General features: G+C 40.7%; 1 protein-coding gene across 2 annotated transcripts; it reads right to left on the bottom strand.

Annotated features, from left to right (window-relative positions):
* Positions 1 to 619: 619 nt before the first annotated feature.
* On the bottom strand, positions 620 to 14,469 carry nars1 (asparaginyl-tRNA synthetase 1). 2 transcript variants are annotated; one of them, XM_051411978.1, is made up of 15 exons: positions 14,270 to 14,469; positions 12,572 to 12,654; positions 12,240 to 12,305; positions 12,036 to 12,128; positions 11,783 to 11,872; positions 10,583 to 10,661; positions 10,270 to 10,340; positions 9,965 to 10,051; positions 7,331 to 7,552; positions 5,825 to 6,024; positions 4,686 to 4,821; positions 4,258 to 4,371; positions 3,510 to 3,641; positions 1,933 to 2,064; positions 620 to 1,744 (listed from the first exon to the last, which is right to left on the bottom strand). In XM_051411978.1, exons 1-15 carry the CDS (start codon positions 14,310 to 14,312, stop codon positions 1,613 to 1,615), a joined length of 1,680 nt encoding a protein of 559 aa, XP_051267938.1. In that variant the 5' UTR covers positions 14,313 to 14,469; the 3' UTR covers positions 620 to 1,612. The 2 variants fall into 2 exon arrangements, with proteins under 2 accessions (XP_051267938.1, XP_051267940.1); XM_051411980.1 differs by having other exon boundaries at positions 14,291 to 14,469.
* Positions 14,470 to 20,643: the final 6,174 nt, after the last annotated feature.

Genomic DNA, 20,643 nt, shown 5'->3' with positions numbered 1-20,643 from the left:
CTCAACTCATTTTAAACACTACTGCTCACTGGTCACACTGCTAAGCCACAAGCTAACAGGAAGCTGTGGGACCTTGTTTGTTCTTTAGGCAAATCCGCTAATAATGCTAATATGATGGGAGTAAAACTTTTATTTAAAGATTATAAGGAAATTTGTTTTTATTCCTGAGTACCTGGAATTCCTTTGTCTTTGAGTGAATAGACAGTACCGGTATACATTTATGGCAAAAAAAACCAACCTTTTCTCCTAGTTACGACTCACGTATGTGAATGTGAAAATATCCTGTAACGAAAATATAACCTGTAAGAAAATATGAAACATAACAAGATAAATGTTATAAGAAAATGTTATTATAACATGTTTGTCATAATAACATGAAAATATGTACCATAAAATATCTTATATATGTGCGGTGTATCTTATAATATAAAAATATCTTATTTCACATGATACTGATACCGTACTATAACACACACTTAACCTATTTTAGTTCAATCTACTGGTTTTCCATTATATTTCATATATTTTATATCTTTTACATAAGGGAAAACCAAAAGATCCAAACAAGGATGAAACCCAACCCACCAGACACCTGAAGAAAAACCCTCGTACAACCATCCTTCAGAATGCCATTTTATTTAAGTGCAGGTTACTTGTAGTACTTTAATAGTATTAGTATTAGAAGTAAAATGTTCCCAAATACATGAACAGTGCACATCCACAGACTGATCTACTGACATCACAGGAACACAAACGTTCTGTATCCGTCACTGACTGTTGCTAATTTGATACGTTTTCCACAGAAACATTGCATTAAAAAAACAAAATCAAAAGAAAATAAATTAGAGACCTTATTTCATAGTTGTGAGAACAGATTAAGTTGTTCGAAAGATAAGATTACGAGATAAGGTGTCTCTATTTATTTGTCTTTGATGAATGTGCTTCCATAGTTTTCTCAGGTGTTCATCCAGGTTTGTTTTGAGGGAATCTTGTTTTTATTCCTGAATCTGACATGCAGAGTTGCATGCAGACAGATTTTACAGGATTGGATTTCCTGACTGGCTGGTGGACTGTGCCGTTTATTCTTTTTACAGTTTTCCATAACATTCTGCACATATTAACTTAAAATGTGTGATTATGCAGCTTTGTAATTTTACTCCTGCAACTACATTTGTAAGTTTTTTACTATGTTGTTGTTTAGCAGCATTCAAGATCACATTTGAGACATTGTTAGATTTTTTTCTAGAACTTGTAGACACAATCACAATAAACTACAGTGTCGATTAATTAATTCATATTGGTTAAATAATCAACCAACATGAAGAGAGGCAGACGTGATCAGATTCAGGTTTTAAGTCAGAACAAACAAGGAGGAAGCAGTGAAGTTTGAGGCGGAGCACAGCAGGTGGGGTTTCTAACTCTGTCTGTGGTGAGACATCATGCAGCTCACTACAGATTTAACTCTTCATGATCCAGGATAATACAGAACATAAAACAATATTGTGGTGGCACCTTTTATAGCTAACAGAGCGCTGCCACATGCCAGGTCAGAGTGTGTGTGTGTGTGTGTGTGTGTGTGTGTGTGTGTGTGTGTGTGTGTGTGTGTGTGTGTTCAGGGTCGGCAGCGCTGGATGAATCGTGGGTACAGGCAGACGTCTCGGATGTGATGTCTGTTCAGCATCCAGGTGAGGAAACGCTCCAGACCGAGACCGTAACCGCCGTGAGGACATGTACCATACTTTCTCTGAAACACACACACACGCACACAGAGCAGACTGTTAATACCCACCGTTACTGAAACACACAGTAAGGCAAGGGGCCCACTTATACTAACGGGCAAGGTCTAGACAGATGTGGAGAATCCACAGGTGAGCAGGGCTATGGTGCAACAAAGCCAAACAAACAGAAAAGAAGCTCTCAGTTGTCTGTTACCTGGTCAGTGTACCAGTAGTAGGGGGTCGGGTCGATTCCCTCCCTCTTGTATCCCTCCAGCAGCTCTTCAGAGTCCCAGATACGCATCGAGCCTCCGACAATCTCGCCCACATTTGGCATCAACACGTCAACCTGCAGCACAAACAAACACACAGCTCATCAGTTAGACAATAAGGCTTCCACACAGCTTTAAAAGGTGGCACCCAAAGGTCAGCCTTTAGGTGGTGTATCACTTTAAGGCCCCAGTTCCCACATCAGCTCGGAGGGTTACTGTTCCATTTAGGTTAGAGCGCTATACACCGTAATACAACAGAAATGTGTCGAGATGTTGCTGTACAGTTTGTACTTAAATCATCTCTCTGTGTTGTAAATCAATGAGCTGGCTGCATTAGACAGAATTTGTGAACAGCCAAACAAAACAAACCTGGTTTTAGCAACAGATACAAAAGAGTGCAAGGGCTGGCAGTGTGAATGTATCATGTAATTTATCAAAAAGAAAAACTATATATTTGTTGGTTGCTTTATGGATGGCCATGTTGGTCGGTCGGTTGTTCCACCAGTTTGAGTCCAGACTGAAATATCTCAACAACTGTTGGATGGATGGAATTTGGTGCACTGGCTTTGGCAGTCTCACTGACTTTTCCTCTAACCCCATGGAGTCGATTTGTCCAATAATGTATGACCAAATACTTGCAGAACTAATAATATTCCCATCAGCCTTTTGTTTAGTTTTAATTTACCAATGTTATCATGCTAACATGTTAAAATATGATGGTGGAGATGGTAAACACTGCAAACAGCGTTGTCACAGCTGTACCCAGGTACCTCACAGAGCCGCTAGCACGGCTGGAGACTCTTAATCTTATATATGTGTTCAAAGCATGGATGTATTAAGGAAGAACTGGATTTAGCGTCTGATGCTGGTCTCCGTTTGTTCCTTTGGAAGTTGCTCAGCGGTGCGTGGAGCCAAAAAAGCCACTACCTGCAGCACAGACACTGCCCAGATAAATCCATACACCAGAGACGTCTGCCTGCCGAGCTGGCTACCTTTCAGTTTAGCCCTTTGCTAACTTGAACGGAGGTAAAATGATGGAGTCGTGTGGATATACTCGACTTTATAAATGTTATCAGACTGCCTGGATCAACTTCTGATAGTGAAACATCTCATTTCACAGAGGTTGTGGCACCATCCACCCCTTTTACAGCTGCTTCTTTAACTATGTGAGTTTATGGGGGAAAGTCTTTTGGGGCCGCTATGCATTAAGGGACATTGCCATGGCTGTCATTACACAGGCTGGCCACTATGTCAAATTGGCTTCAAAGCCTGATGCATTGCCTGGTTTGGTTCAGTGGGAAATAAACGGCTAAAAGTTATTGCGATTTGAAAAAGGCGACATGAAAAACTACTCGTACTGTAACAGAATTTTCCAGAAAATTTACTTGTTGACTTACAATGTGCTATAAAATGGCATTTAGGGGTTATAGAAGATATCATTCATACTGTCCATCCACTTCAAAAACGTCAAAAATACATTTAGATACCCCAAGTTCAGTTAGATTGATGTTGAGGTTCATACCGACTCAGTGAGGCGTTTGTCATCATCACAGCGCTGCATGTAGAAGGACTTGATCTCAGCAGGGAAACGACAGAGCAGGATGGTCTCGTTGATGGAGTCTGTCATCAACCTCTCTGGAGCCTCTGGGATGTCCTGACAGTAACAAATCAAAACAGAGTGGTTAATATCAGACTGAGGCCACAAAAACTAAAAACGGGACATAAAACATTTATTAAAGTATGTTTGAGTAATCATTTCTTAAAGTAATATTGGTATGAATGTGGTGACACAAATATCTTGAGCCCTGTGAGCTCACAGAAACAGGAGACAAGTGTTGGTCACGTGTTTCTGACATATATTAGAGCTCCAGTTGACTGCAAGGACAGCTGTTCCCCCTACAGGAGAAGTGTACAAACTGCAGGTGAGCTGAGACCCTTCTTAGACTGGATCTGCTGACCTGCTGCTCCACAGACGCTCAACGAAAAAACAAGTGAACTTCAGACTGAGAACAGCACAAGCTCACTTTACTTGTCATTGTCTGGCACTACCAGGTCTGGGAGAACAGTTTGACTTTGTCAAAGTCTGGGAAAATAACCCTAGTGATAATAAATACATTTTTACATAATAACTCATTTAAAAACCCATATTCTAATAACTAATAATAGGATTACTTGAAACGAATTGTGGGCTACCTTTATAAGTGTCAATTGGGAGAGCTCTGCTGACAATAACTGTGTTACATATTCTGAGGGGTGTGTGTGTTTCGTACCTCTCCAAACTCGTAGTAGGTGCCGTCGTCCTTCTTGACGTCGTGCTCTCTGAGCCACTCGATGGCTTCAGTGTAGTTCATCCTCTTAAACGGCCTCTTGGGGGGTTTGAAGTTCTGGAAAAAGTGATTAAACAAAATATCAACATTGTTAGGAAATCACTATGGAATATCAAATATCAAGTCCATCTGCTAAACATCACAAAGAGGGCTGTAAAGTGAGACCGTTTTATCAACTGCTGTTAACAAGAAAGAACTTTGAAGTTCTCCATGGTTACTGATCGTATCAGTCTATCATCAGAATGCATAATGAATGAACGTTCTATCAATCCTCAGTTTGTTTCAGCAGTAAGACACACAGACACACACACACACACACACACAGACACACACACACACACAGACACACACACACACACACGCTGACGTACGGGGTTGATGTCATAGAGCAGCGGAGCGGCGGGGGACTTGAGCACTCGGTCCACCACGTCACACACCAGATCCTCCAGTCTGTTCAGTAGATCCTCAAAAGACATGAAGGGACACTCGGCCTCGATGTGAGTGTACCTGAACACAGAAGACAACTCAACAATGTTACAGAAATAAATACTCAGAATGCAGGAGGCTTAAAGGCTCAGATTCAGAAGACAGAAAACAGTTTCATCAGCGTACGGAGATGAGATGTGGTGAAATCTACAGTTTGTGACTGTAGTGTAATTAATGTTATCTATTTATTTACCCATTTATGTTTAAGTTTGCGATTTGATTTCCTGTACTTTGCAGCTACAGTAAGCTACAGTAGCAGCACTAACAAATGTGTTATCAGCAGACAGTGCTCAACTTCATACACAGCTATGCACACGTAAACCCACTACTGCACTAGGTTGAAGCCTATAAGGCTTGGGATTGGATGTCACACAACATTCAAGGTGCTCAGGATTAACCCACGGTGGGACTCACAGTGGAAAGTTTAATGAGGATCAAAATCGAACACTGTGGAACCAGGAAGGCAACCTGTAGCGTCTGAAGACAAAAACAGCTCATTCTAAAAGGTAACAAACACAATTATTCTGATATTCAGGTTATTGGACACTAATGAAAAAATACCTATGAATATTATATTCTATTTCTGACAATAGATCCTCCTCAAGGTTACACACTGGACCTTTAAATCCTGTCAGGCACAGCTTAATATGTTCATTGGTCTCATCAGTTTACCCAGAACACTGTGACAACCAACCTTTTCTTTAAGTGTTAAAGTTGTCGTCGTTGTCTCAGAAGTTTTGACCAGACGGAGCACATTGTATGCTGTGGCAATTACCCCAGCTGTGTGGCTTCAGGGCAAATATTTGGGTGCGGCCAAAGTGTGCACTGGTGTCAGTGACTGAGACAGTTGCTGTCGTGAATTTTAGAAATCTACTTCAATAAGGGCTTTACAGTACAGGGGAAAGCTATTAGACCTGCAACAATTAGTTGATCAATCAATTAGTTGTCAACTGTTAAATTAATTAATACTATTTTAACAATCCATTAATTATTTATCCAATTCCCCCCCGCCCCGAGTACTCACTCAGACAGGTGTCTGCGGGTGCGGGACTGCTCGGCTCGGTACGACTGAGCAATACAGAAGGTGTCGCCTAGGGCGGGTATGCAGGTCTCCAGGTAGAGCTGGGAGGACTGCGTCAGGTACGCCTGCTCGCCAAAGTAGTTGAGGTTAAACAGCGTGGAGCCGCCCTCCACCTGAGTCTGCACCAGGGTCGGAGGAGTGATCTACACACAGAAAAACAAACAGTTAGAGAGCCTGTGATCCTGAGCTCCCAGGTCTATCTGAAACAGAACGTGCGTGTGTGCGTGTGTGCGTGTGTGTGTGTGTTCTGTCAAACTCAACAGTTATATGAATTCGCTAAGTTGGGTTCTAGGGTTGGTAAGAGTCTTTTGTCCCAACCAATCAAAGACTGTGGCATTGTCATGCTTATTCTCCCAACAAACTGTATGTACAGATTTTAGGTGAATTATTGAGTTTTACTTCTTATATATTCAAGTTAGAATCCTTTAAAATAAAACCTTTTGATATTATTTCTGGTTGCCATTTATTCCACAATAGCCATTCACTTACATTCTAAACTACCTCTCTTTTTTAATTCCCACACTAATCTTCAGAATGAAAATACAGAATTCTGAGTAAACCACACATTCCCGTTGTCAGTGTTCCTGTCTGTAATTTTAACTGGCTGACTCATTGGTGTGCCGCCTGTCACCTGCAGCTCATTTTCCTGTGCCTTGCTGTTGTGTGGAAAATGTCTCACACCGTGTGCAGCATGAAATCAGATCACAGCAGCAATTATTATTGACTGAATTCTAAAAGGTTCACATCCAGTGGCAAGTCAATCTGGTATATTTATCACCTTTAATTAACACAATATGAGTTTGTTTGGCTGCACTGAATTTAGAAATAACACTATACAGAGTCAATAAGGGATTTGAATGGATTTGAATTTGATAAGAAGATCTGGTGCTGCATTCATATTTGATAAAATGCTACTAAAGCCAAATCCTTCTGTTCACTTATTCACAGATATTAGATAAGACTATCAGCTAAAGACTACAACCCTAGGCTACGTGCAGACATTTGCAGATTAAATATGTTGCCAACTCAAAATTACAACCTCATATGAGTTCACTCTGATAAACCTGCAGTGCTGCAATAGTAAGATGTTAGGACACGTTTAGAATAGGCTGATTATCTTTTTAAGATGGAATTGGTTCGCTGCACAAAACACAAAGCTTAATAGAAAAGACTGCACACCCAGAGTGCTGTTTACACTCACTGAAAAGCTTTATACCCAAATGTTTTGTACATTAATTTTTAGTATACATGAAGAGCAATAAGGAAAAAAAAAAAGTTAGTGAATCCAGGTATTGTATCACCCTGGAACTGGCTCCAACAGGACACCAACAATCAGAACCCAACCCTACCACAGATTTATTCTCTTCCTTTTAAAAGTAATAAATTAGTAACAACAAATCGGAAAGTGCCTCAACAGCAAAAAGGGATGAATTTGACAGTGTGAATCACCTCGTAGTATCCGCGGTTGAAGAAGTGGTCCCTGAAGCACTGTGTGACGGTGGATCGGACCCTGAGGATCTTGGAGACGTTCTCTCCTCTGATCAGCATGTGCCGGTTGTTCAGCTGGACGTCCACGTCCGACTCCTCGTTCAGCAGGTTGTCGGCCCCGCCTGCCGGAGCTAGGCCAATCAGCTCCCAGAAATCGCAGTGCAGCTCGTGGCCACCGGGCGCCTGGGAGAGGAAGACAGGATTATTTTACCATGTGGCATTTGAGGAAGATGTTTAGTTCCATTGTTTCTTTTCCAAAACACTGAGATCAGATCTCCTCAGCTGAGGTTCAACTTAGGGCTACTACTAATGATTCATTTTCATTATTGGTTAATCTGGTGAAAATCAGACGGGACTCAGGCAAAAACTTCACAGACGAGGTTAATGTATTAAAGTTGTATTCATGTTACGTTTAGTGACGTTTACCAACTTCGTTCCTCACTCTCCAACCAACTCTGTGCTTACCCAGAAGCCATAGCAAGTTACTTAAAAATTACCGTAAAATTTCTCTGGGTTTGTTGTCAATTGTTCACTATGGGTATAGGTAAATGGCCATCAAAATGTCCCAGAGCTAAAGGTCTTCAAATGTCTTGTTTAGTCCGACAGTCTGAATCCCAAAGCCATTCAATTTACAGCGATATAAAGCAGAGAAAGGCAGCAATGTTTCCCAGCTAGTTTTCTCAGCGCAGGACAAAGACTTCCCAAACTTTCTGTGACAGCAGGGCATTGGGATCAAAAGAGAGGAACTCTTCTATTCAGTACTGACAGGGGCGCCGCCAGGAATTTTGGGGCCCCATGACAAAAAAATCTAATTGGGCCCCCTCTGCGCAGCTGTTGTCACCACATCTCTAGGACCTAACTGTCCCATCAAAAAAGGCTTGCAACTGTCTTGCTTCTTGTAGTTCAATACTAGTACTAGCACAATATTTACTGCTGGTGATTTGTACATGCATGCAAGTCTGCATACAGTATGCAGTTCACTATTTGACGCAAGATTAAAAGCAACCATAAAATGCATACTCACTGTTTCCAACTGTCCAGCATCTAGAACAGACAGTAGGTTGTTGGTTTTTTTATTTTATTTCATAATGATCATTATGTGAGAAAATAATTGTTATTAATGTGTTTGAATTTCTGTCATTAATAAATATTTAATTTTCTTTTTTGTAATGGTAAAAAGAGCATGAGAGAAATCCCCACAGACTCCCTGCAATGATGCTAACTGGCCTGTCATTGAACACAACGTTGCTCAGCTTCTTCACTGCGACAGGGAGGGGTACAGTTACGGGGAGACTGGGGTGCTGCTGACTCATCTGTTGTTAAGTCTGCTAAAAGGGGCAGGGACAATGATTTAATATGAATATCTTGCTAAACGTTTCCCTGAACTGATTAATGGTGATTAAATGTAGGCTAACACTAGTCTGTAGCTGGCTATCTTATTTCCCTATGGACATTAAGCCAACAGGTTAATACCACTCACAGACTATAGGCTCCTTTCTTGGTGAAAAACTGGGTTACAGATTGACATCCTTTCCTTTGTCTTTCCTCCCTTTCCTTTTTTGAAAACCAGATTTTGATTTACTAGTTAACATTGTGATCACTGTAGTTCTGGCGCATCTACTGACTGCAACTAAACACCGTCACTGATAAGTGTGCTAAAGCAGGACCAAACCATTTCATGCAGATACAGGGGGGTGGTCGGTCAATATGGATGTTTACTTTTTGGTCAATGGGGATATTTAACTTTTACTGCCACAAACAAGTAAAAACAATGAGATCATTAATTTTATAATTATATTTTAAATATATATACTGAATGATGATGGTTTAACAATTTTATATTAGTTTTTACCTATTTTTTGGGGCCCCTGTCAGTCATGGGCCCTTGGAATTGCCCTAACTTTCCCCCCTATACCGCGCCCCTGAGTACTGACATTAAGTAATCACCATGTCTGACTAAAACTGAAACTGATACTAAAGCCACTTTCACTTTGGACAAAAAAGCCACTAACAATGGCTTTTGTCTTCAGTGGGAAAGGGTACAATTGGCATTCATTCCCAGGTCAAATAGCTGAAAAACAACACCCGGATGGACTGCTAATTTGCAATCTTTTTCCGGCCCAAGTGATATGTTGTTTATTGTTTTGTTTTTTTTATCGTCAATGGGAACAGCGTACCATCTTGGGCAACAAGCAACACTGGCAAGAAGAGATTTCTGAGGGGAAGAGGAACGGAGAGTGGTCAGTTGACGTTTTGTAAAATGCAGGCACAGTCCTGCCATTAGAAAAACACTTTTTTGCAGTGTATCAGAACTCGCATCAATACAATAATTGGATCCCTAACAGGGTCAGGTATTTACAAACACGCTGCATACATATGTAGAATCAGGTTACACTACATGCAGTGTTTCCTCTATGTTGATTTTGGAGCGGCGGCCCGCCGCTGTTAAATGTTCGGACAGGCCTGCCCCCACTGCTAAAAAAAAACCCTAGAGGAAACACTGACAGATTTCCTGCGTAACCTGATTTGACTCAGTAAGCTGGTCTCCTGTGTCCATGTACATGTAGTGAAAGTTTTGACTGCAGCAGGAAGCACCTGTTTCCCCTCAGGAACTGGAGTGACGGTCCCATACAGAGCTACAGTACTCTCCGTAGACAACACCAAGCCATTGTAGCACTGGCACTGAAGACAAGAACAAGAAAATAAGTTAGTTTGCATCAGAGAACAGTCTGAAGCTTATATTATATACGTATTCTATTGAGTTCCTATGAATCTGCATATCTAAGTAAATTTATTTTTTGGTTGGATTTTATCATTTCAAACATTTTTCAATTCACACTTTTAGAAATGTGTCTTTGTTTGTATTATTATATAACACAAATTAAGTTATTAAGTTGTACCAGTTCATCAGACAGAACACACTGGAGGAAACCAGTTCCATCTCTCAGCACAATGAACATCAGGTTCTTCCCTGTAGGAGACAAAAGTATATACAGTGAAGAAAAACTGGTGTCAAACTATCTGTCAATCAAGTTGAAAGTAAGAGGCATTTTGAATTGAAGTGTTGCATTTTCTGCTCTGAAGCCAGAGGTAGAAACAAATATGCCACACAAATATCTACCGTCTCTCTGCACTTTGATTCATTTATTTAAACTGCTATCAACAACTACAAGTAAAACACTAGTTTCTATTTTCATGCATCAGGCTCCTCACCCTGTCTCCTGAGGCGATGAACCCATCCAAACACTTTGACTCTCTGACCTCTCTTGGCCTCCAGAAGACGGATTTTAACCTGAAAAACACAAGTCAACGCTCATCTTTAGGTCATTGTCACAATAAGTTGGGGCTGTATTTTCGGTTGGTGGTGCTGACAAACATACGTCTGTCGCATGGAGATTCAACAGTCAAGCACAGAAAGTTGGCAGTGAGTACCTGGTGAATTGGTAATCTTTACTAATTCCTTGCTCAGACAGTTGCTGATACAGAGCAACATTATGCCAATTTGGCTTGTGTTCAGGAAACATGAATAATCAAGCCCACCCTTGCTTTAAAGATGACTTGGCTTCTTACAGTTCAAGAGAATTGGTTTGGTTGTGGTTTAGAAAGAAATGCAGTTTGAATGGTCTCCATTCCTATTAAAACCATAAAAAGCTAGTTACATTACCAATATGTGAACACATGGTTCAATCACTGTAACCAAACTCCAGGATCAAAACAGACACAAATGGTTTCAACAGATACAACATGAGAATAAACAGCACGATGAGCAAAGGGAGGGAGGTCAAAAACAATCCAAATACAATAACACTTTATTTAGCAATTATAAAGGAGTGTATAAACACTCACAGGACTATAGGAATAGTCTGGAAAATGCACTTATTTCTGTCAGAGTGAGGTGAGACTGATTCCACTCTCATATCTGTCCATTAAACATAAGGCTACAGCCACATTAATAAATCAGCTTTAGGGGTGCCAACAGGTGGATCTTGTGATCCCCGGAGCCAGGCTACCTGTTTCTGTAAATCTACTATGTCCATAAACTGTTTATAATACATTTTAACTGATGTTTCAGGAACGTGTTAAACGATAATATAAGATAGTTGTAGTAATATAAGTAAGTTATGAACACATTCATTTCAAGCATTCACTAACTGTTTATAAACATGTTACAAATGCTCTCTACTGTATGTAGAGTTGTGATTAACAACAAATAAGTTATTAAACACTTCAAATGTCAACTACATTATGTATGTATCACAGTGTAATATAACCCTTCACTTAAATTATTATAAGAAATAAAAACGCTAGATAGTAGGTTAAAATTGTTTTAGCGGTTATTATTAATTAGATATTATTAATAGAACATTAGGACCGATTTAAGAGTAGAAACAAGATGAAATGTGAGAGACTGACGGTTTCAGGTTTAGGCAGGCTGGGGTCGTCCACAATGGTGATCTTCTTGGCTTCTTGCAGGTTCTTCTCTCTCCTCTCGTTGTCGTCTGCCTGCACAACAAACATGTAGCAAATATTTAAAGGCACTGCTTCTTGGTCATATAGATTAGAGCTCAACTAGAATAATGAACAGTAAAACAGAAAAAACAGGAACCATCTATGGGTTTTATGTTGCTCTAGCAGGAGCTGCTGAAGAGAGCGGTAGAACACACACCTCTTTCTTGTCTTTGGCATCGTTCTTCATCTGCTCGCGGTTAAAGGCCTTCTTTGCGTTCTTCATCTGCGTCTTGGAGATCACTGCCCAACGCTGAGGAAGAAAGACGTACATGCAGGGACTGAATCATTTCCTGTGCATGAAGCAGGTAGATATGATGAAGATTAAAGTGAAGAAATGAGAAAAAGATGCTTTTAAACCAACCTCTTCCTCCTTCTGTGACTCTACGTAGATGGTCGGGAACGGCTCCTTCCCAGCAAACATCAGAGCCTTCATTGTTCAGAAGCACAATGAGATGCTAGCATTAGTGCAACTGGATCAACCAGCGGGGAAAATATCAATATATCCTGCTACTATTTCTACTACTAATAATAAATCCTGTAGCATGAATTATAATGAAAGTGAACAGCAGAGATACGATTATAGTATAGTATGATTATACACTAATGAAAACATAATGAATATTACATTCCATTTCTGCCAATAGATCCTCCTGAATGTTACACACTGGACCTTTAAGACACACGACTGTTTACCTTGAGAGGAGTTTTGAAGGGTTTCTGCTCCGTGCCGTCCCCATCCTGGTCGCTGCCACATTTGTCCGACACGTACAGCTCACCTGTGAAACAGAGGCAGAGTGAGACTCGCTCACAGTCATAAAATACCCGTGGGAACCCTGAATGTTTTACCTGGGAATGAATACAGATTTACATATTCGGTAAGAGCTGTAGAGCTTGGCCAAGTGCCACTGACTAACACATTGTTGGCTTTGGTGTTTTATGTTATGTGTCGACAACAATATCCGGTTTTCACTGAATGATGGATGCAAAAAAAATCCACAGTAACGATATTACGATATCTATCTGGGGGGAAAATGCTATCAGTCAAATTTATCTTTAACTTTTATTGTGCATATTTACTTGCATCTGTGTATTATTAACATAACAACACCTAGTTTCCACGAGGACCCTCCTGATTCACAAAGTGGCAAGATGAGACAAAGAACTGATTCTCCCTCAGATAGAAAAGTCTATTTCCAGTCTTGTCCAGCCTTGCAGAAGGAGGAGTCAGGTTTTGAATTTTTGCCTCCTGGAGCAAAAGTGAAACTGGACAAACATTTTCTAAGTGCTTAGTCATCTGCAGAGTGATCTGAAACCTCCACATTAGAGTTCACTGCACACCAGCACTTTTGTCAAAGGCTGGAGGCACAGCTTCCACATTGTCAACAATGACACCCATCTATCAAGGCAATCACAGGCGAAAACATAAACTAAACTATATGGCCAAAAGTATGTGGACATGCCATCCAAACGTGGCCATTAGTGTGCGGTTAAAACAGGCTCCACTCTTCTGGTTTCAGACACTCCAGCACATTTTGGAACGCAGCTGCAGAGATTTGTTCCCATTCATACACAAGAGCATTTAATGAGGTCTAACACTGATGTTGTGTAATCGTGGCCGGCTCCCAGTCAGCGTTCCAGTTCAACCCAATGGGGTCGTGTCGGATGGGGCTGAGGTCAAGATCTGTCTAGGTCTTTCACGCCATCATTGTAATGCTGAATCACCAAGAGTCACTCCATGTTAACCTTACAGTAAGACATAGACATGACTATTTGTTATGCAGCAGGTGTCTACACTATAATGTTTCTTTGAAGAACAGAAGCTCATCACAGTTCCACCTTGTGCTTAGAACAGAACAGAACAAACACAGATATCTCCAGGTGGACCCACACTATACTGACCCTGTATTTGGTGTCACGCAGAGAGAGGAAACTGAAAGCACATCCAGTATTTCTAACGGGTCGCATATTGTTGACATTCGGTACAGGGATCGACCCTGCTCACTATGGTACATCGCCTGTTGACTATATGACGAATATAATATAATTGTATTCAATATACCGAGGTCGGGTTCACTCACCGGGGTAAGAGACTGACGCAGCCTCTTAGCGGCTGCATTGCAAACTGACAGCTGTCACGGCTAAATATTTCCCTCTCAGTGGCTCAGTTTGTATCCGTACGAACTGTCGTTGGTCCGGCAGCCGCACAGAAGTTCAGTGACTGTATGACCCTGCTCCGTATGAGAGCATATCGAAGCAGACACCTGAAAACGGCGTTAGCTATCATGCTAACTGCTAACACCACAGCAACTGATGCAATACGGAGGACACACATGTCTCCGGGAGCTCGCTCACGAGCTGGCTAGCTCTGGCTACGCTCATTTCTTTTCTTACCCACTGAGACTTGTTCCACACCTTTACTTATCTCCGTCGCCATGTCAGCCCAGGTGCCACGACAGTCCGCTGAGGAGGGGAAAGTAAATAGTTTATATTTTTTTAAAAATGGAAGAGGCGGCCGCCGGTGGGGTCTCCTCAGCTGCGAAGGTGCAACTTTACATCAGCCAGACGGCAGCTGCCTGTAGTCGGCGGAGAGGAGGAAGTGGGTCGGCTGCTGTTTCCGTTCGGCACATTTCCCCAGCAATGATTGGTGAACGCGGGAACGTCACTGCCGAAACAACTCATCCGATTGGTCAATTAATCAAACACTTATCACGTCACTCAGCACTTGAGACAAATCTGTTTTGTGCGCATAAATAAAAACAAAAGCAAATTACGACAGACGACGAACATAATAAGCACAGAGTGTGACACACACAAATATCAAACACATTATAGGGTGAAAAACGCTAATGTAGAATATGTAGGCTATTGAATAATATAAAATACTTTTTTTTGGTTCAGTGATGTTTTAATGAACTTGGAAAGTCTTAAAAATACAAATACACATCGATTGATTTTAAAAATATTTAATATGTATTTCTAATGTATTAAAGTCAATAGCAATTGTGATGGAGAGTGACCTCAATGATATAGGAATAGGTGCCACTTAAGGCCTATGCAGCAGAACAGAAAGAGCTGAAAATATTACAGCAGCAAAACAAAGATACACCAAACAGAAGAACTATACAGCCCACACAGGTTAGAGGCTCAGTAACTACAATAGTCTATGTGGGGATAACAATGAGGGAAAATATCTTGTAATCTTTTAACAGTATTCCAATTAAGATGTTGCAAATATGAAATATCTAAGGTGTTATGAACTAATTTTCTGAAGAAACATTACAAGTTAATTATTATAATCTAACCACACACATTTAAACCAAAAGAAAATGCAAATAATCAGTATTTTTGTATTTTAATAATAAAATCTTCTTTCTTCTAAAATGTCTTAGTGTACAGATATTTTAACATTAAAACATGAAAGGAGAAGAAAATGAGCAGTGATTACCACCATGGCTGAAAAGACAAAACGCACCAACAGAGTCTGTAAATAAGCTGTTGGCTGGTATTGTCTTGCATCTGTAGGTTTTAATCTTCTGTATTTAAACCCTTAGAGATTTCAGCAGATGTTCCATTCACATACAAACTGAGTCCAGCACAGAGCGGCTGAGTGAATGTGGTCTGGACTCTGTGGAGGAGAGTCATGGTCTCAGAGACGCTGTAGAAGGACAGAATACCTGCCCTGTGATCCAGGTATACTCCCACTCTAGAGGACTAAGGGCCAGAGATGGAAGTTCTGATGTTGTTATGTCTGAATTCATAACCATTGTTGAAACATTGTAATGCCCAAGACTTGTCATTGTTTCCAAATCCACTTTCATCTCCTTTTCTGCTAATATCCTTGTATGCAACTGCTACAAAAACTTCATCCCCGCTCCACTCCACCTACCAGTAGCAACGCCCAGTCAGACTTTCTCTACACAAAACCTGAGGCCAGGTAATAATTCTGTCTGGGTGAGGGTAATACCGGTCACTGTGGGAAAGATGCCAGTTCACATGTTGTGCCTTTATGTTATCCTCAACCACTATATCGAGGGCTTGGAGCCAGAGGGGCGTAAGTGGCTTTTGACAAACTTTACAGGAGAGACAAAACTAAATTTTGACCACACTTCAATCACCTGTATTATTAACCTTAAACCACAAACATTGCAACCACAGGCTTACATGAATGAGTATTTAAGTAATAAACCTATGGCATATTAACACAATGAACATGTTCTAAAACATTTTAAAATCCAAAAAATATGGCAAAAACGTCAGATACGCCTTTTTGGCACCAAACATTTCCAAGTCTTCTATGGACATATTGGGCGTATCTGCTGAACAATGCAGAAAATAATTGGTCAAAAGGGGAATTGATTGAATAATTAACACTTCAATAACACTTGAACAAGTAATTCATTTTCATTTAACTCATTCATTAATATTTTTTTTCTTTTTTTCTCATTTCACTTTTCCATTCTGGGCAGCTGCTGAACGGTACAGACTGTATAAAAGTCACTGAACTTGCTAAACACACTTCTGATTGGCAATTCATGAGTTATTCAATTTATTTCATTACATTCATTCATTTTTTTTTTCAAATACTGTATACAATTGACAGTTCTCTCGTGTTCTTTTTACTCATTTCACTTTTCTTTTTTATTCAACCATTTCAATTACTCTGTGAGTCTATTCATTGACCACATCCAAAGAATCAAGTCGCGTCTTATTTGCTTTTCTGTTCACTAGTCTGTTTAGTTCTACTCACTGTCCACTGTCAGAGCATTGTAGAACTCTGCGTATGTGTGAGGAATACTCCCATTGCTGCATTTTCTTAACTGGTGGGCATCAGTTATCCTTATGACTTTCCTTCTCACTGTCTTCTAAACGTCGGTACCATTCACAGTATTTGCACGCATCTTTCTTTGGAGTGTGGAAAGCTAGATTGAACTCAGTGTCGAACACCATTCTATAAAGACTTTGTTTTTCTGGTTTAATCTTCCACTCCTGTTCGCATTTCTCTTTATACAGCGCAAACATTCTTGGCACATTCAGAGATCCTTCCAAGTAGAGCTTGTTTGTATCTTTCCTGGAGTAGTGGGATTCAAGTTTTGGGAAAGACTTGATATGCTCTCGTATTTTGTCTTTGCTACTCTCAGGCACTTTGTTTTGAGGTGCATGCCGCCCTTTCTTGCTTGGAGGGGAAATTCCCAATTCACTAGACGGATGGCCGCCTGCAGACCTCGCAAATTCACATCAAGGGTCTTTAAAAAGAAGTCTTTGCATACCCTTATCTGTCTTCCCTCAAATGTTAGATAATACTCAAACAAATGAGTTCTTCTTGAGATTTTTCCACTGTTTCTTTTCCCTCTTTTAATAACATGATTGACAATGAAGTCTTTCTGCCTTGCTGCATCTCCCATCTCCCAATACTGTTGAAATATACTTTCCCTCACTGGCTCTGGGAAGTTCTGATTGCATTTTTAACGACAAGAGGCACAGTTCTTTTCCCTCACCTTCCTTCCTGGAACATGAATGCCATGTGAATTAATGTAGCTTTGGCCAGAATTTCTAAACCTTTTACGTTGGTTTCTTTTCCAATTTTCAACATCTCTCGGTCTTTTTCTTCCTCTTTGTGGTGTGTTGGCATCCTCTTCCTGGCCACTTTCAGCCCCTCCCTCCTGAACAAATTCTAGCACAATGTCTACTGTTTCAGTCCCTCGATCCTCTTCTGTCCCTCATCAATTGCATGATTTGTCTCCCTGTCTGTCTCTCTTCCTCCGTCTTCTGCTGTCTCCATGTGTCCCTGTCTCTCTTCCATCTCCTCATCTCTCTCCCTCATCTCATGCTGTGTCCCTAAATGATATCATTAATATTTATTAATATCCTACATGAACGCCCTGATACTAATAATTCAGGATTAAGGATTAGATAAGGTGAATGTTCAAACTTATTTTCTATGCAAGTCAGAAGTCACTTCCTCCATCATGTGCTGTCTCCATGTGTCCCTCAAGTTGATCTCTCTTCCTCACCTCATGTGGCTGTGTGCCTTAATGATTAACACATTAATATTTATTAATATAATATCCTACATGAGTGCCCTGAATCTATTAGTTCAAGGATAGGGTAAAGTAGATTATGAGAAAGTTCAAAAGAATATTCTATGTCAGAACACTAGGCTAGTTAGCAGGCACAGTTAGCCAGATCAGACCAAAACAATGGGATTAACGTTAGCCATGCTAGGCTAGGCTAGGCTAACAAGGTAAGGCTCTCAAGACCATGATTATGTCTTACTGTCATCACTCTTGTGAGGAAATGCATTCAAAAACAACTCTGACTCATCTTCAACTTCTTCAATATAGGATTCATCAGTTTGTTTCATAATATTCATCAAAATCTTTTCTGCCTCAGACAGTTCCATGTCTGCAGTTGTGTCAGCCATTTTGAATGATGTTTTAGGGCACCCACTACACTTACGCCCTTCTGGCTCTGAGCAAAAATGTGGGTCCTACATGTATTTTTCAGAGCCAGAAGGGCATTTTTGGATTCAGTGTGATTTGAAATAAATACTGTAAGAATTAACATGTCTTGGTTTCTGCTTGTGGCAGTAAAACATCCATTTCAGTCTCTTTTTTGGTCCATTCCTCACCAAGAATGGCCTGTAGTTTATCTCTGACCTCTGACACAGCTGCAGTTGCATCTTCAGTGCACAACAGAGAACACACATTGATGCTGGGTAAGTCTGTAGCTTTGCTAAGACGTGACAACGAGGTGTAACTGTAGAGAAACTGGGTGTGGTCCTCTGTGTGTGAAAGTTGCTCCAGCTCATCGTCTCTTCTCCTCAGCTCAGCAATCTCCTGCTCTACCTTCTCCTGGAGCTCGTTGACGTGAGTCACTTCAGATTTCTGACGAGATCTGATCTGCTGCTTTATGAATACAGATACCTCATTGTGACGAGTGCAGATGTTCTCCTGAAGCTTCTCGGAGGGGTCAACCAGCTTGTGTTTTTCAAAGGCAGCGGATTCATAGTGAGGCTGGAGGTGTTGCTCACAGTAAGAGACCAGACACTGCAGACAGGACTTGAGAGCTTTCATCTTTCTCCCAGAGCAGAAATCACAGGACACATCTCCTGGTCCGGCATAGCAGTGATCAGCTGGAGCAGCTTGAGGTTCTGTCTTCTTCAGCTCCTCCACTAAATCTGCTAACATGGTGTTTTTCACCAGGGCAGGCCTCTGTCTGAAAGTCTGTCTGCACTGAGGACAGCTGTAGACTTTCTTCTGATCTTCTTCATCCCAGTAGCTTTTAATACAGTTTTACAGTAGCTGTGTCCACAGGGAATAGTCACTGGATCCTTTAGTGGGTCCAGGCAGATCGAACAGCAGAGTTTTTCCTTGTCCAGTTCAACCCCTTGATGCGCCCTTTCACCTCCCACTATTGGTGAAAGTCTAATAGATTCACTTCCTGGTAAACACTGCCTTCAAAACCAGAAACTGGTCATACACAGTACGCTTGCTGATCTGCAGTGAATAGATCTTATCAGCTCTTATCAACATAGCATGTTGGTTACCCCCATCCCTACGCTGGCAGATCTGTGGAGGGGGCAGGAAGAAATAAATGTTGATGAAAGGAATTGGCTTTGAGAGGAAGGAACAAGAGGGAGTGGTAATGAGGGTTTGATTCATTACAGGAAGAGGAGCAGTTTCAGCGAGGCAGCATGGGTTTACAAGATCCAAAGTACAAGACACATGATGCAATCACCATGATACATGCCCACACAGACCTGAGCAGAGGTCTAATGGTTGGTTTTAAATAGCAGTGTATACTGAATCAGAAGTTGTGTAGATTAAGAAGTATGTCAATGCAGCCGTTTCTTGAATTTATTTTGAAATTAGTAAAAACAGGAAGTAGTGCTTGTTAGCTCCGTAAGCTTCTCACAGAGACCGAGGAGCACCTGTAGCAGTGGTGTCTGCTAGTTCGTCTCCCTCTTTTTTGTTTATCACTCCATGCTTCGTGAACTGTGTGAATGAGGTTTATGAGAGGTTTTTGATGAAGAATGTATTTTTGACCGTGAAGACTGCTACTGGGGAATGACTGCCGTTGGTTGATGAGCAGGCTAAAGTGTTCTACGGTGTTGGCTGTAATAAACATCTGTGAAAGGAACCGGAGTCTTGCATCCAATCAATGGGCGGCTTAAAGTATACTGGAATAATGTGCAGTAATTAATATGAGTTGTATCCACTTTTGTATGTTTGAGTCGGTCTCAGGCTATTGTTTTTGCAGCAGTATCACCTTCTGTTCAAACTAAGAAATGAACAGCTGTTAAATATCTTCTACTTGAGTTTTAAACCAAATATCAGTCATCCCTCCATGTGCACTGGTGTGTGTGCGCTTTGATGTTAATGAATTAATTGAAGAAAAAATGTAATCAATTTGTACCATCACACTTGTAAAGATAAAGAAACAGAAATATGCTGAGTTCAAATTTACATGACACATTTTTAACTGTTGAGGGTGGCAGCTAAAAACAGTTTCACTAAACTCTTTTTTCACATATGCTTTAAACACTGACTGCACTTTGTTGTGTTCTAGGGGGGAAATGACCTCAGTTATAGCCTACTGTTACATTAGTTTAAAGTTTTCTATAGCAGCTTTGACATGATTGATTTTGTTCACACACATCCAGTCAGTAAATACTTTACCAAGCATTTCAATCAATATATCATCACACAACAGTCTGTTTAGCTATTATTTCAGCACTGTAGAGAACAATAATCAAGACTCCCCTG

The sequence above is a fragment of the Dicentrarchus labrax genome, unplaced genomic scaffold (genome assembly GCF_905237075.1).
Source record: "Dicentrarchus labrax unplaced genomic scaffold, dlabrax2021, whole genome shotgun sequence".
NCBI classification, from domain to species: Eukaryota; Metazoa; Chordata; class Actinopteri; family Moronidae; genus Dicentrarchus; species Dicentrarchus labrax.
The sequence above is the reverse complement of the archived record's forward strand: the minus strand, read 5'-3'. Positions and strand labels throughout refer to the sequence as shown.

What these genes read in the sequence shown, in the direction of transcription:
- nars1 (XM_051411978.1), bottom strand. Translation starts at nt 14,312, where the DNA reads ATGGCGACGGAGATAAGTAAAGGTGTGGAACAAGTCTCAGTGG. An exon ending in GTGTTCTGTCTGATGAACTG is followed by an intron (nt 10,052 to 10,269) that starts GTACAACTTAAT and finishes TCTTGTCTTCAG; the next exon opens with TGCCAGTGCTACAATGGCTT. An exon ending in ACAAACGCCTCACTGAGTCG is followed by an intron (nt 2,065 to 3,509) that starts GTATGAACCTCA and finishes TTTGTGCTGCAG; the next exon opens with GTTGACGTGTTGATGCCAAA.